We start from the raw sequence: 16,660 nt of genomic DNA, 5'->3' as shown, positions 1-16,660 counted from the left end.
GTCGAGAGTTGTTTCAAGAAAGAGAGAAGGGTTTTCTTTGCAAGAAAATTTATTGTTGGTAGGCAGCTATGTATTAAGTAGCAATGCCGTAACAATCTCGTTTCCTGTGAGAACGAGGTAGGGATAATCTAACTTAAACAACTTCCAGACTATTATTTGCTTAAAGACATAGCACTAAGATTAAAAGTTAAAAATCAAATTAGCAATAATTTATGGTAAAAATAAGAAAAGTGCTAATATTAAAGCGTAAGACAAATAATAATATGGCAGACTGTTAATGCGCGAATTATAAGTAACCACTATTTCATGTGAAGTCATAAATGTTTCTGTGACTTATTGGCCGCGTGATCTCAAAGTGATTCGCCCGACATAGCGGAATGACACATTGCTCTTAATCGTAATTTGCAGTTACAGGTCTGCATGTACCAGAAGTAAATGGCAACAATCAATGTCTCAAAATGTAGAAAACTGGTTCAATCCTAAGATAATAGGTCACCTAGGTCAGGCAATCGCATTTCATGTCGGGTTCTTTAGGTTTTAGATGCTCTACGAATTTCTTCGTTAACCTGGTAGGGTTAGTGATTTTATATTAGACTTATACGCTGGTGGCTTTTAATATAATATAGCATTATTGGCAATTTTAGCAATTTTATGATTCAAAGACACGTCAAGACAAAGATCTGTTCTTAGCTCCTTGTAAAGATCTAATAGAATAAACGCACCTATTGCATAATAATGTTTAGACGATAATGTTTCTAATCTCTTAATTTGTTTTAAAAAACATTTGTCCCAAAACCACGTCATCGGATGTTGTTTTTCTTTCAAATAATTTACTGCTGGTAAATGTTTCATCAGATACAAATAAGAACTGAATGACAGTTTTCAACAGCAAGTTGTTAGTTGGAATGTGTAACTTAAGTTATTATTTTCTCTTCGATTGTGTATTTATTAATCATTCTGAACCATAATTAAACAAGTTGCAATTTTAACAAATTCATAAATCTCTGTTGCAAAGTTTTTTTTTCTTCTTGTAACTCGATGGAGGCTGAGTGCTTTATTCCTCCCTTTTTAAGTCGTGCGAGGAGAATAATAACGTTCCTGGTAGATGTTCAAGATGCTGTAAGACTTCTTTCTGCAATAGTCATGGATGTGGCGACGATGGTAGGTTGTGACGTTTCCTTATTTCCTTCTTGTGCCTTAATCTCCATTTTATAATTAAATGCTACATCCATCCGAAATTGTATTATGCAGACCTTAAATTGCGTTGCTTGTTGTAATTCATTTATATTGATAGATTCCTATTGAATTTAACACATTTTATTGTATTGACTAAAACAAGCAGATGCTGTGTAATATTTATGGTGATCTCGATCATTCTATGGAAACAGCGCACATGGTTAACCGAAATTATTTGGAAATGTTGACGTTACATATTTTATCTCATTATTGTTATTATCTGTCTCATTTTCTATATCTGTCTGTCTCTCTGTCTGTCTGTATGGTATGTTGCGTTATATTTCTTTTCCTACCATTATTCCATTATTTTTAAGTATGATGAATCTTGTTAGCTTCTAAAGATACCACCGTTCCTTTGTCCTAGTGGTTAGAGCGTCCGCCTCGGATGCGGAGGTCGTGGGTTCGATCCCCGCCCGAGTCATGCCAAAGACTTACAAAAATGGTACTAACAGCTGCCTCACTTTTCGCTCAGCATTAAGAGGTTGGTGTTAGGACTGATCGGCCTGCTGTCAGGATAATGTGACTGGGTGGGATATCATGCTACATGTCTGCGGCATGATGCAAGACATCACTATAAACTACCACACTGCGGACATCGTAGCGATATGATTGAAACATTGTTAAAGCTACGTTAAAATCCAAATCACACACAGAGTCTGAGGATATGTTTTTGTTGTTTTCTAACATTTGGACCAGATATTCTCTTTACGCATATCACGAACGTTAGAATCTAAAACGGTGACTGTCTCAGTATTTAGCTGAACCTTTTTTTTAAAGAAATTTTATTAAGGTGCGTTGACCCCTGATTATGAGAGATTGTTCAAAATTTCTGCAACTCCACTTTTAGGATTCGGTAGCAATGACTCGAGAGGACCTCTCTGTTATGACTGCCAACATTTAAGCCATCCCTCGGAGTGTCTCAATGTTGTGCAATGTGCGCATGGAGAGGTGTGGTAAAAATGGCTGGTTCTTTTATAAATTAAATAACGTTAGTGGTATGGCATGTAATATATAATGTCCTGTGTTAATCATGATATCTGTTAACGTCAATCGTGTGTAGCATTGTTTGGTAAAAATTAAAAACCTAATGTAATTCGTGATTAATTGTTTCCTATTAATACGTGAGCGGCATGAATGCTTGAATTGGCGAATAAAAGATCTAATCCTTGCACGGAATGTCTTCGATGGGAACCTTATCAAAAATTTGCCAATAGATCTGGCCCATTTAATTTAAGTATGCAGCCTAGAAACGTACAGCATGTATTAAAGGCAGACATATTCTTTGTATTGGGAAATCTGGTAACATTTGGACATTTTATTAACTTTTCCAAACATATCATTAATCAAGTATTTTGTCACATTTATTTCTGATGAAAACAAAACCTTTTTTGTATCTAATACTTATCAAATTGTTTTGTTTAAAGAGAGGTTATGTATTGTAATTGTTCTAATCTTTGGACCATTTATGATTAAAGAGAGGTTATGTATTGTAATTGCTCTAATCTTTGGACCATTTATGATTAAAGAGAGGTTATGTATTGTAATTGTTCTAGTCTTTGGACTATTTCTGATTAAAGAGAGGTTATGTATTGTAATTGTTCTAACCTTTGGACTATTTATGATTAAAGAGAGGTTATGCATTGTAATTGCTCTAATCTTTGGACTATTTATGATTAAAGAGAGGTTATGTATTGTAATTGTTCTAATCTTTGGACTATTTATGATTAAAGAGAGGTTATGTATTGTAATTGTTCTAATCTTTCGACTATTTATGATTAAAGAGAGGTTATGTATTGTAATTGTTCTAATCTTTGGACTATTTATGATTAAAGAGAGGTTATGTATTATAATTGTTCTAATCTTTGGACTACTTATGATTAAAGAGAGGTTATGTATTGTAATTGTTCTAATCTTTGGACTATTTCTGATTAAAGAGAGGTTATGTATTGTAATTGTTCTAATCTTTGGACTATTTCTGATTAAAGAGAGGTTATGCATTGTAATTGTTCTAATCTTTGGACTATTTCTGATTAAAGAGAGGTTATGCATTGTAATTGTTCTAATCTTTGGACTATTTATGATTAAAGAGAGGTTATGTATTGTAATTGCATTAATCTTTGGACTATTTATGATTAAAGAGAGGTTGGGTGTTGTAATAATTCTTATCTTCGCTGTTGAATAATTAAGATATATGTCATTACCTTTAACGTTTTCCTTAACAGCAGAAAATTAATTGATGTTCGTTTCTGTGTATATGCTGAAATATAAAGAAAGAAAAGAATGGAGAACACCATACTTTTATTAGGTTAAATATTGCACGAATAAATAAACTGCAATCATTATTATATATATCTAACGTTGCTGATAAATATATTCATGCTAATTATTGTTAAAACAATGAAGTACACGTTGTTTTGTGATTAAGATTTACACATAATTCATAGCTTAGTATGCATATAAAATAAACCGATGTTGCAAATATCAAAAAGTCTTTAATGTCATTATATCAATGTATATTTCTTTGTTATGTGCTAACATGGTGTGAACTTCTTTGCACATTATAGTTCTGCTACATCGAAGAACGCCTGTGGGGTGACAACGATAAAGTCTACTCGGTTGGATGTCGACCCAAATATGTAATCTATTATGAAATGTCTCTTTAGTACATGCGTATATTCAGAACATCTTTTCCATATCTTTAATATTCTATTCTATTGATTTCACTATTTAATAACTGTTCTTTTACATATGTGTTACAGTACAGCACAGGTATGCCTATCCAAATGTAATATTTCTACGGTTTGAAAAGTCGCTATTATGCCACTATATACTAGAAATCAATACATAAATAACATCTATTAGACACGAAATGTATCTGCAGAACTATACGATAAATATTATAACATATTTGGCTATTTTGCATGTTCTTTTATAGGATAAAAATATGCCTAGTATATCATTAAAAGTTATATCTTAACAAGCATCATATCTTCAACTGATATTTTAAATTTTTGTGATGGACTCGAAACAAAATACCTGAATCTCACTATACCTATCACTGCTAGCTAAAAGTTTGAGCAATATAAACTTTCTTTTCCCAACCCGAATCTCTATCGGTCACCTCTTTAGATCTAAACTTTCTGAGAGAGAGAGAGAGAGAGAGAGAGAGAATTAATACGGTTAGACTGATGGAATACGCACGCTCAGAAGTTTACGTGTAATCTACATTTCAAAGAATGAAACATTAGGCTGGACAAGTCAGTCTACATCTTCTTGAATCAAGACCTTTTTTGTATATTGAAAGGGTCTGCTGGGGTGGTTGGGCCTGGATTACATGGTGAGTCATTATATGATTCATATCACGATACAGAGTACGGATACGACATGCATTGTGTATACACACGCACACACACACAGACACACACAGACAAATTAAAATATTATTAAAGCATGATGAATGATATTATATTTCATGAATTCATAAGGTTTTGAAGTGATGTTCAATTAAATGAACTGAAACTGGACAGTACATTGGAATCGAGCGCGTCGGATGTGCTTTGGTTGTGTGGAATTTAATGCCATTTGTTCAGCACATTATAGGCTATACATGATAGCCAGTATATTTGGTGGAGGAAGAACCCGGGATCACCATGGGAAGAAACACCGACCCACTAGAAGCTCCTAGCAAAGTGACCGAATACTCGAATCCACGCGAACAGTGATGAGATGTGAATAATCTGTAAAGGCGAGTTCCTTACATCATACCGCCGTCAGGGGCCTAGGTTGAGATGAGCGAACTTAACTTAATAAGAAGCTGTTTGATTGGCGATCTTCATAAAATCAACCAATCAGAAACTTTGTTTTATCTTTGACTTCGTGCCATTGTCTAACTAATGTGCGATCATGTCATACCTGATGTCAGTCTATAACCAACAAAGTATTATCACTCGAGTCGCAAAACTGATGCAGTGCGTTGCGGAATCAAAATATCAGACTTAAAACAATGAGCTCGATCCGTGTGCACTTTAAATACATTGCTCGTTATTTTTTGTTATTCTTTTACTTCATTTATGAGAGTGTGTAAATATGTTTGTCTATGGGTGAGCGCTCATACCTTTTTGTTTGCGTATGAGTGGGAATTGCTTGCTCCTAACGGTCAGTTGGATAGTAAATGTGGGTTTTTGGATGGTTAATGGATATTGCATGACTAAGTGTTGGTTCTTGCTAAAAAGTGTGCTGGATGGTAAGTGTAGTTTCAAGGTAACATTTCCTGTAAGAGGTCATACCGACACATAACTTTAAACCTATGGACATTTTTAAGATTAAAATTTCCTCTTTTTTCATACATAATTCATCATGGAGTCTTTATGTTTAATTCCTCTCATGTCTATAACAACCCTTAATGTCAATTTAGTTATATATGCTAATAGTTAAACTTATGGGTTAATGTTAAATTAACTACGGATAGGTATATAATAATGAGTGCCACTTTCTTGACATCAAATATTGAATGTAATACCTCTTTAAATTTGCTCAAGGTGTATTTCTAGAACGTTCTAACCAATGATATCCTAAATATTTCATTATTTATCATTCTAGTAGCGACATTTTACAGTAAACAGAAAGATTTTGAACATAAAATGGTTATATAATATTTTAGGTACTTTGTTAGAATTTTAGGGGCTTTGTTATAATTTTTGGGGTTTGTTTTATATTGTCATTTAAATTGTTGGATGTGGCACATAAGACTAAATTTCAATATTAGTCAACGTCATGTTTCGTCTGCTTCAAACGGATCTCAATACATATCTGTACATCATTTCATTTCTATTATTTTCCTCAGCATTGCCGTTCAGCTTCTAGCTTCCTAAACCCCGACCACGACATCATTGGACGATCTGTATCTACTTGTAGCGAGTGTTGTGAAGGAGATTTCTGTAATACTAACTGCACCGTATTGGCATTGTCCCCTATCATAGGTAATCGTTCTCTCTCTCTCTCTCTCTCTCTCTCTCTCTCTCTCTCTCTCCAGTTAATATACATAACAATAAATGACATTTAATCAAAGAATTTTTCTTTTTGTACGTACAGTAAGTCATTATTCAGCATAGGTTTCAGAAAAATTTCGTATGAATTTGTACTTAATTGACCTGACCCAAAATCGACGATATTTGTGTTTATTCCAAGTAGAAAATAATCTTCGCATCCAATGAGAGAATGATCCTTGAGCATATTACAAAAATGACTCAATCCATGTTAAACAGGGTATGGTATGTTCCATCTTCCAGTTTCTAAATCAATTTATGTGATGATTTCCTTCATTTTGAAAAAGCTCTTTTTGGAAATTTCTGTATTGTAAAAGAAAATGTAAATCCACTATATATACGAACCGCAAAGGCAAATGTATAAATATTATAGATCTTGAGTATTCCTCTATCCTTGGATATCATGTTTTAAGGACTGATCAGCTAAGCATTGATTGACATGAGGTTGGAGTATATTTTAATATATCCAATAGTCTGATACATCAATCCTACTCTAATTGGTGTTCATACTGAAATATCCATCCTACTCTACGTTGGTGTTCATATGTATACATCCATCCTACTCTACGTTGGCGTTCATATTGATACATCCATCATATCATACGTTGATATTCAAATTGATATATCCACCCTACTCTACGTTGGTATTCATATTGATACATCCATCCTACTCTGCGTTGGTGTTCATATTGATATATCCATCATACTCTACGTTGGCGTTCATATTGATACATCTATCCTACTCTATATTGGTATTTCCTCATCCCAAGAATACTAAATGCTTAAGTTGCTATATATGCACAACACACAAGAAATGATAATGTGTATGTATATTATTGGTTATGCAATCGCTTTGCACTTATGTAGTCCTACGTTCAAATCCTGCCTCTATCATAGGCTATGTCCGTTACTTATTATAGGTTCTTTTCTTTCCTCCCTCTCAAGAACAACACCCGCCAACATTATTTCCAATAAGCTGTTTGTTTAAGCCATTAGACCTCGTATACAAGCAATGTACATACATATATACACATACAAATATATGTTTCATGATATCTATATTTAAAAAGTACATCATTAAGTATTGTTTAACGTTCAGTTACCGTTGCCTCAAAGTATTAGCTTGCTTGGGGGCTGATTCTATCAGGCTGTCAGATTGTATTTACCTATTGTGAGCCCTGGGGTTCATCGCTTACTCGGGCATGCGTATTTCTGGGAGCATCTAGTAGTGACCTGAACAGTCATGATGCATTAGGTATATCTGCAAAGCCTAGGTCCAGGTGACACAGGCATATTAGATATACACAAAAGTATCGAATAATTTACATATCACATAGGATCACAGACGCTAAATTGTATGCATAATTTAGAAAGCATGTGAAACCGAACGCGAAGACTGGTACTCATATAATGCCAATTGTCCCAAACACCATTTTACTTAAACTTTCATCGTTTTTATTTGTTTTGGTGTTTTTTGGCTTGTAAAATGTCACTTTTCTTGCCCTATATTTTATTTTGTTTGGCTAACTCACATTTTATATCACAAGATAAATCCTTGACGTCAATGATTTTGCTCCTGGGATTACTTCTTTTGTCTCCGTATCTGGAAAACATAACCTTTCTGAACCGTTCATGATTGTTATTATTTTAGAACGTATTCAAAGGTTTAAGTCAGTCATTCACAACGTAATGACAAACAAGCTTCGAAACATGCTTATCTCGTCACACGAAAACCACATTGTTTTACAAACGCAGTGTGCAGGATCACGCGTGGCAATAGCTTGGGAAACCCGTCTCATGAATAAGAAAAGTCATAACAATGTGGTCAATCGTCAAATGTAATTATAATATTTGAAAGGATACGTCGCTTCAAAAAAACACTAGCAGTTATAACATAAGACTTATAAGAGTAAAGGCATGTATGATGACAGATCATAAAATAGACGTGAACCCTGCATTCAGCAGAAGCAATGTTGTCATGCACTAAGGACAATGGCAAATTGCTCCATATTTTATTAGATAGAACATATATATCGAGAGTCGCAAATATTTTTGAACAATACCTGCAAGATTTCTAATTCTCTTCTAGTATATTCTTCAAACTTTAGCAAGACACATGCAACTGGCAAGTTTGCTTGCCTATGTTATTTCCTATTGTAATTTTTGTCACTCAGATTGGCACGTTTGGAGTGATGCGAATACAACAATAGCTTGAAAACTTTGAAATGTACGAGGGCGTTTTCTGATATTTTGTATGACGATTTCCCAGCATTTAAATAAACAAGTCCTTAAGGCAAAACCACCAACCTTGAATGTGCATATACTTAGATCGATGACTTATAGACCCGTTAAATTATTGAGATGGGTTGTTCCCCAATGTCTCGATGACTTGCTATTTTAAAATACCATTAAAATAAATGCCATTTTAAGATAACAATACTCGCTGCCGTACTTTGCTCCACATTGATTGGTATGTCGCCATTGGGCTTTATTCTAATAAAATCGACCGAAGGGATTCCGACAATAGTCCCGCGCGGCTAACACCGCGAGCAAAACTTTAGAACGTGGCACACTGCATTATCCCCAGGAGTAGGTTTATCGAATATATGTAATCCAATAAAACTACCCCCGTTAATGTCATACTAACGACTTATAAAAATGGTACTAACAGCTGCCTCGCTTGGTGCTCAGCATTAAGAGGTTAGTGTTAGGACTGGTCGACCTGGTGTCAGAATAATGTGACTGGGTGAGACATTATGCTACATGTCTGCGGCATGACGCCCCAGTGCTAGACATCACTATAAACTGTCACACTGCATATATCGTAGCGATATGACTGAAAAAATGTTAAAGCTACGTTAAAAATCTAAATCTCTCTCTCACACACACACACACACACACACACACACGTAAATACTGTAAGGTGCCATGTTTGACATAACAGAAGTCAAAAACTGTTCCAACTTTAGGTGGTCTTTGCTCCATCAGTAACCAAAGCGCTTCATTGGTACTGAGGTTGCTCCTCAGTTACTTCTTTACCTCTCCTTTTTTCTCTATCGTCTGGCGCCATCATATTTATATATCTATATGATAAATATTGCTCAAAATATATTAACAGGATACCAGTCAATAGCGGTTAGGAGTAGGAAATCTCAGAACCGAGCATTTACTTTTCCCTTTGGAACTGCATTTGCACTGTCTCGCTATCACTGCGTCCGCACATGACATATTTTACCTTGACCTCCACAAAGTCACCCTGTATAGGCATAAGCCCCCTCCTTTTATGTGCATATGTGCAGGACCCTCAGAAGCAGCTCTAACTGCATCTTTCTTCCAGTCAAGCGGGTTCCAAGAGCACGTGCTTGTTGCGTAGATCATTTCGGCCTATGTATTCCATTATATTTAACTTTTTCAATTTTATATACCTTTTGACAAGCACGTTTTGTTTTAATTGCCAGACAGCAATTTCATACAAGCCAGTTTTTGAGCTAAAATGTGACCACGGAAGTTTTAAGCAAAACAGTCAGCAGGCATCAGAGTTTAAATTAAAGGCACACAATCTTGAATTCTCCTATTATATCGTAGGGATTCTGAAGGATCTACTCAAATTCGAGGAATTGTTCATTTTCTTCCCAAGAATTAGAATGCTTTCTCTTGTTAATTTTTAAAGGCTAAAACTGGATTTTGCACCATTTCCGTTCTCTCAATTTGTGATAAAAATAATTATATCATCTGAAGATTTTGTGCAAGATCATCTCAAATCCCAATTTGGCACCAAAAATTCTAGAACGTTAGCGAAAGCGGGGCCTAGCGGTCTAATTATTCTTTGATAATATAATATATGATAACTATGTTTTTTCCTTTGTTGTCTGAGTCGGACTGCAAGCCTTCTCATGGTGTCAGGTTCAAACAAAAATCGTTTAACCTTTCACTGTATTTTTATTTACATTTTGCCCTGTGTTAAGTCAGCACCATACAATTGCGTTTTTTCTATCGTCATTATACTCCTTCTCGTCATAATAATCATCATCCTTATCGTCGTAACCATTATAAATATTATTTTGACTATTGTTGTTATTTTTCAAGGTTGAATCGCATAATAATCGAAGCATACGTGAAACAGAAGATATTTTCCCGAAAATATCGACATCGATGGAAATATATGCACATGTTGAAAACAAGTTACAACTTATGACAGCAGGACTACTATCATTTTAATGTCATATCGTGGATTAAAGCATCGGTTGCTTTATTGTTTTTCTGTAACCTCTTTGTCTCCATCCTGCTTCTTTAAAAGATATGAATCTCAAATTAGGTGGACAAAAAAATACAAAGAAGTATAAACGTTTTTTTCGAGAAAAATATAGACCATGGAAATTAAGGTACAGTATCATCAAACTGAGAAATGATTTTGTTGACTTTTTATAGCTTCAATTTCCTATTTAATTTGATGACCTATGTACTTAATTATTCCACACAGACATCGCAGATCTCCTCATTGTCTGAATAGTCATCTGTCGACAGTATTCAGTTGCTAATTTGGTTGTGAAGTCGAATGTATCTGATGCATACATATGTTCTAAGGTTTCATTTTTTCATTTATTTTTCTATGTAACTGTTTAGAACTTTACCTAATCGGCGTGGCGGAACCACTATTGTGCTGAAATTGGTGTCTGACCATGGTACAAACATACATACATACTTTCCACCATCTTCTCTTATAAAAATACTTTATCTATTTCTCGTAGTATCCATTATCAGATATTTAAATCTAAAAGCGAGAAAAGTACAACAATACATTGTAGATAGCGCCATATGAAATACAAAATCAACGACATGACGTAGTTAACTAGGTCACCCCAAACAGATTATCGCCATTAAGCAAATAGCTTTAAGCAAAATATTTACTCCATTTTTCTAAAAGGATTGATCCCATCCTATAACATATAGTTATTTCCATTTATTCCTTAAATTTAGACCTTTTCATTATCTTTCATAATGTTTCTTCTCTGTGCCTAAATGTAAATATTTCATGACATTCACGTGTCACTTTCTTGTGTATGTTTCTCTGTGAAGATGTATCATTGTCTCCTAATTGGTAAGACCTTACTTAGGTCGAAACTTTGGGAAATGTTCTCATGCCTTTTTCCAGCCTGAATGTATGTATGTATGTATGTATGCGCTAAAGCATGCAAAATATACGAGTATGGTATAGAAAATACCCTTCAAGCTGAAAAATTAGAGGAAAACATTTTATCACCCCAGGGAAAACTCAGCGGGAAGGAAATGTAAAAGCAAAACGATCAAGAAATACATGATAAAAGAAAGTGCAAAGATCTTGGAAGAACTGTAATTATTTACATTGGACTAGCACATTTTAAATGAATTACCGAATACATTATTACGTTGACTGTGAGTGTAGTTCCTATCAATTATATGTAAGGTAGTCAAAAGAGAAATAGGTCCATTGACATAATCTAATAAACAGACTGTTGTTCATTTGTTCTTCTGTGCATCAGGTCTAATCCTTCTACCGCCATACACTTGAAATTTTGCCACGTTACGTCATCCATATAGGCACAGTTTTCCACTCCCTTACCGAACAAGATGTGACGTAGAGTGTCATCGGTCTGACAGAAAACACAGCGTGAGTCTAATGTGACTATTCAGCGTATTATTTACTCACTTACAGTATTGCGTTCATGGTTTTGGTTTGGCAGAATAGAAGCAAATATCTTTAATAAAACCAGTGCTCTCACGCACGTATCAGGAAATCAAGAATTCCTGTGCTGAACACATATTGAACACATATGTTGAACACCTTCCATGCTCATTAGCCTTTTGCTCTACAGATTGTATTGAAGAAACCTAGTTTGATTTCATCAACATATCCCTCAACTGACCACAATGGAAGACTGCATATTGTTGTCTATTTAGGTTCCACTGAGACATCAAATTCTTCTTGAGGAGTTTCTTTGACAAACTTCTGGGTCTTTTTAGTCACGCTTCAAAGCTATCTTCACAGACCTACCACTGACCTACCAACTGGTTTGCTGAATATGGTTTCGAATGTTGATCGATGGGCAAAACTAGGACCCTGACATCTCTAAAAGGAATTATGAATCAGTCTCCACAATTTCCTTTTACTCCAAGAGAGTAAAGCGTATAGAAAAGGCCATTATGCCACACTGTATTGAAGACCCTCGCATTGTCCAAGAATGTTGCATATAGCTTGGAGTGACCTTCAAATAAATGGGCTATTCCCTCTTTTATTATACCGGCAGCAATGCCGCTTCATTAGTCTCGAAATCCCTGTTGTAATGTGTGAGGTAAATTGTTCCATTCACTAAATTGTGTAAGCATCTCTTACAGCAATGTTCAAGTAATTTTTGAAAGATGAGAGCGATTGAGTTGTCTCTGTAGTTATTCATGTCAAGCCATTCTTTCCTTCCAAGTTTGTAAATAGGAAGAACAATCACATTTAAAATATTGGAGATAAGTGTCCAAGGAGACTGTATGTTGAATATACGGCACAAAAATGGATTTAATCGATTGATCAACATACATTACATATTCCGCATATATTTGTTTATAATGACCACAGGATTTATTTTTTATTGAGCTCTCCCACATCCTCTTCATTGTTACTTTGCATTATGTTATCACAAAATGTCTTGTCCGTTCCTTCTACAAAAGTTAAATTCACAATATTCTTCACTGTAGTCCATATTGCACCGGCAGCAGATTGATTGAGATGATCGTCCAGTGTTTCAGCTCCTAATTTTCAAAATGCTGACGGCAAAGACACGAATCAAACGAGGGTCTCGATTTATGTTTCCATCTACTTGTAACTCAAGATATCCTATCTCTGTCCCGTCTTAGGCAGTCTTCCTATTCCACAGCACTTCCCTACATCCAATTCTGCAGCTTTTTCTAACTCATCGAAGTGTTCCTGTTTATACCGGTTTGTTTTGCTTTTTTAATTGGTTTCTGAACTTTCTAGTCACAGTCTTGTATTCTGAATATGCCATATTGTATACCACGGGGACGTTAGTCCTTAAAGCCATACAATTCCTTTTCTTCTCATCTCTTTATTTAGCTCATCCACATTAAGAAATTTCCCAAAGAAGCGGCTGGAAAGATTTCTTTGCAAGATTTATATCAGCTGAATCAAGTAAAACAGTTGCAATAACATCAGGAGCGTATTGTACATATGCAATAACATCAGGAACGTATTGTACATATGCAATTCGCTTATAATTAGAACAATTCTAATTGTTTACTGATTTCACTTTTGTACGTCTCCAACTGGTCTAAACAAGCTTTTCAACAGTTGATTATAACTGAACTGTGCGAAAAGGTAAATTCCAGGAATTGTTCCGGAATTGTAAACTGTGCTCATTTAGGTAGGTAATCAGAGAGATTAAGATTACGATAATCCTTGGATGATTTATAGAAAGTGCAGTTGTTCTGAAGAAAGTGTGTTCGTGGCATAATGCCCTTCGCGTTCCAAGTCAGTGTGTTTAGAAAAGTAATGCAGATTATAACCAAACACTACATCGTAGATAGATTGTGTACACTAGATCATGTGTCTATTGTATTATTCTCTGGAACATACAAAATTAAGCATATACCCCATGTTGCAAAGTTCTGTTTCCGGAACCTTTAACTTGAAAAGTATAAGTTACCCCGCAAGCATTTGACCCCTTTTTTCGTTTAGAGGTTTAAAATTGGGAATCTGACCTAGTATGTAAGGAACTAAAATAAAGATAAACTCTAATTAAAAAATATTAAATGGAAACGTTTTCTCTTCAAATTTCGCTTTTATCCTTTGTAAGAGACTATCCATATGAAAGATGGGGTATTGACCTTATAAAAAGCCTTTCAAATTTTCGACACAAAGGATTTATCGTAAGGACTACTAATTTAACATAGCTGGGGGTCCAAGAATTTCCACAAAAATGGAATTTAGATATTTGTCTTTGTTAATGTTTATGTATGAAATGTTTATATATGAATCATATATATATATATATATATATATATATATATATATATATATATATATATATATATATATATATATATATATATATATACCGTAAAATAATACACAATAAGTCGCAAATGCCAGATGACGCTTCACTCCAATTAAAATTCATCTGAATTTGAATCATGTGATTTACAATATTTGCATAGATAAAACACCACTCAGAAATTTTGCAAAACTACCAACGATATATTTTCTTTATTTTTACCCAATGACGTGTACTGAAAGATAGCTGAAGGTATAAAGTGGCGTCTTACTGAAGATCCTTATGTTGGGCGAATTATTAATTTCGGTAAAAGATAGTTATTCCTACACATCCTAGACAAGATTCTCAATGTATGATCATGATGTATTCCAAGGAACATATTACGAGGTTTCACAATGATAACATCCACCATATATAAGCATAACCCCATCCGGTACAATTTTGAGTAAAATCTGTTCATGTTTTAGGTATATTACATCTTTGTTATAAAAACCGTGTTTCCGTTCTCTCTCTCTCTCTCTCTCTCTCTCTCTCTCTCTCTCTCTCTCTCTCTCTCTGCCGGTGTATCGTACTGGCACCCGTGACATACAGCTTTTGGGATTATATGGGATTGGTAACATAACCTGTTTGACCTTAAGTGCTAGTCATTCATATTTTAGATTTTCCTCCGGAATTGAACTGTCGGTTTACAGAGCGCTACTGACTCATAGTCCTTGTTTTTTCTGTTCAGCTAATAAAGCAGTTTAAATGGTTCAAGTTTAATTTAAAAAATTGTTTAATGTATTTGTCATTTCTTGTAAACGTTGTTTAGACACGAAGAGGTGAGATCACTTTAGTTACCTTATAGACATCTTGACATGAACAGAAATGTAGAATATGAACGTATCTCCAAGTTTCATGTTCCAATAGATGACATCCTGTTTCGTTATCTCAGTAGCCAGCATCCATTTCACATATCGTCCTACACTCGAGTTTCCGTACCATGTTTGATTCACGATACCGTCTCAACAAGACACAAAACTGAAACCCTCAAAATTTTGGTTCAGTGTGATAAGATTTGATCTGTCCAGGTTAAGTGGATATAGAAGACGAGTGTCTCTACAAAATTTGTCTTTCTGAAAGCATAAGGAATGGACGAAACAAAACCTTATAACTTAAGAGCGGGAACTCGGTTGAATGAATATGGGTAAGTTAAAAGCCACGCGTTCGATGCGATATTATTATGCTAATGTTAAGAGATAATACAGACCAAGAAAGTTCGATTACACTAAGGCACAGCCAATCAAAATGAATACATAAATAAATCATACATCCGAAATACAAACTATCAGAATGCGTTGAAACTTTGTTTCACTCAGGATTTTCGAGATTGCTTGCAGATTTGTTATTCTTGTTGATATGAAAATGCCAGCAGCATAACTGTATCTGTTTCACCACATACAGATTCTATTTAATCTTTATTTCATCAATGTATTTAGATGGTACTTCCTAGATTAATATGTTAACTGCTTACACCCTCTGAGTGTGCTAAGTCATTTACGGGTAATACATCAAAATCCTTTGTAATCCAGAAATCTAAGAGCTTGTTAAATTGCAAATTCACTGTAAATTTGGTTGGAATTTTTACAAATGTAATATTTGAAATATTCACATTTCATTGACGCATTTAAGGTCGATGAAGGGCGATATCTTTGTATAGCATGATACACACCACTCTACTCGGACATCCTATAAATGAATCTTCGTAATATTTTATTATATAATCAAAAATGGTGCTGCCGAAGTATTTTTTGCGTCAGCCCGTTATACGTCGATCATGACCCATTACTTAAAACAGCATGTTAATCTCGACGTTATTGTCATCCGTTTTAAGAAAGAGCATAGCAGATAATTTAAGTTTAAAACAAAAAAGGTTAAAGCGTACAGCGTATGATAGTTGTTAGGTTGTAAGAAATTTGAGTATCGAAACTCTCGAAAAAGCTCAAAATATGCCATTGACTGAATCTACGATCTTGTAAAGATGAAACTTGCACGTGTATATGGGTGAAGCTACATGTAGAATGTTTGGTTGTTAACATGCCGTTCAAACGCCTAGTTTTAGAAAAATGTAGGCCAAAACTTGCAAACCGTGGTCACAATTTATTGTTTATACTGCGTTTATACTTAAACGACTTACCGAATCTGTGTTAAATTTTTGAAAGTATTTCCATGTGTCCATGAGAAAGATTGTCTTGTTGAGAGGTGTGACTGTTTCCACTACGGATCACTAAATATATAATAAGAACTAATTACGAATATTTAAAAAAAAAAAAAAAAAAAAAAAAAACAAGCCACAGTTTAGTA

General features: G+C 34.6%; 1 protein-coding gene across 2 annotated transcripts in view; it reads left to right on the top strand.

The window, feature by feature from the left end:
* LOC149796915 (peptidylaminoacyl-L/D-isomerase-like) overlaps positions 1–10,518 on the top strand; it is a 67,665-nt gene extending 57,147 nt beyond the window's left edge. Inside the window, exons 7-11 of one of the 2 annotated variants that reach the window (XM_089960304.1) lie at positions 1,074–1,161; positions 2,084–2,184; positions 3,801–3,872; positions 6,080–6,215; positions 10,368–10,518. In XM_089960304.1, the coding sequence (XP_089816430.1) occupies positions 1,074–1,161; positions 2,084–2,184; positions 3,801–3,872; positions 6,080–6,215; positions 10,368–10,372 (402 nt within the window). In that variant the 3' untranslated portion in view covers positions 10,373–10,518. Of the gene's footprint in view, positions 1–1,073; positions 1,162–2,083; positions 2,185–3,800; positions 3,873–6,079; positions 6,216–10,367 lie in introns of those variants that run through there. The other variant, XM_089960305.1, reaches the window with a different exon arrangement.
* Positions 10,519–16,660: the final 6,142 nt, after the last annotated feature.

This window comes from Sinohyriopsis cumingii, chromosome 6, assembly GCF_028554795.1.
Source record: "Sinohyriopsis cumingii isolate HCF-2022 chromosome 6, ASM2855479v2, whole genome shotgun sequence".
In the NCBI taxonomy this organism is placed as follows: domain Eukaryota; kingdom Metazoa; phylum Mollusca; class Bivalvia; order Unionida; family Unionidae; genus Sinohyriopsis; species Sinohyriopsis cumingii.
The sequence above is the reverse complement of the archived record's forward strand: the minus strand, read 5'-3'. Positions and strand labels throughout refer to the sequence as shown.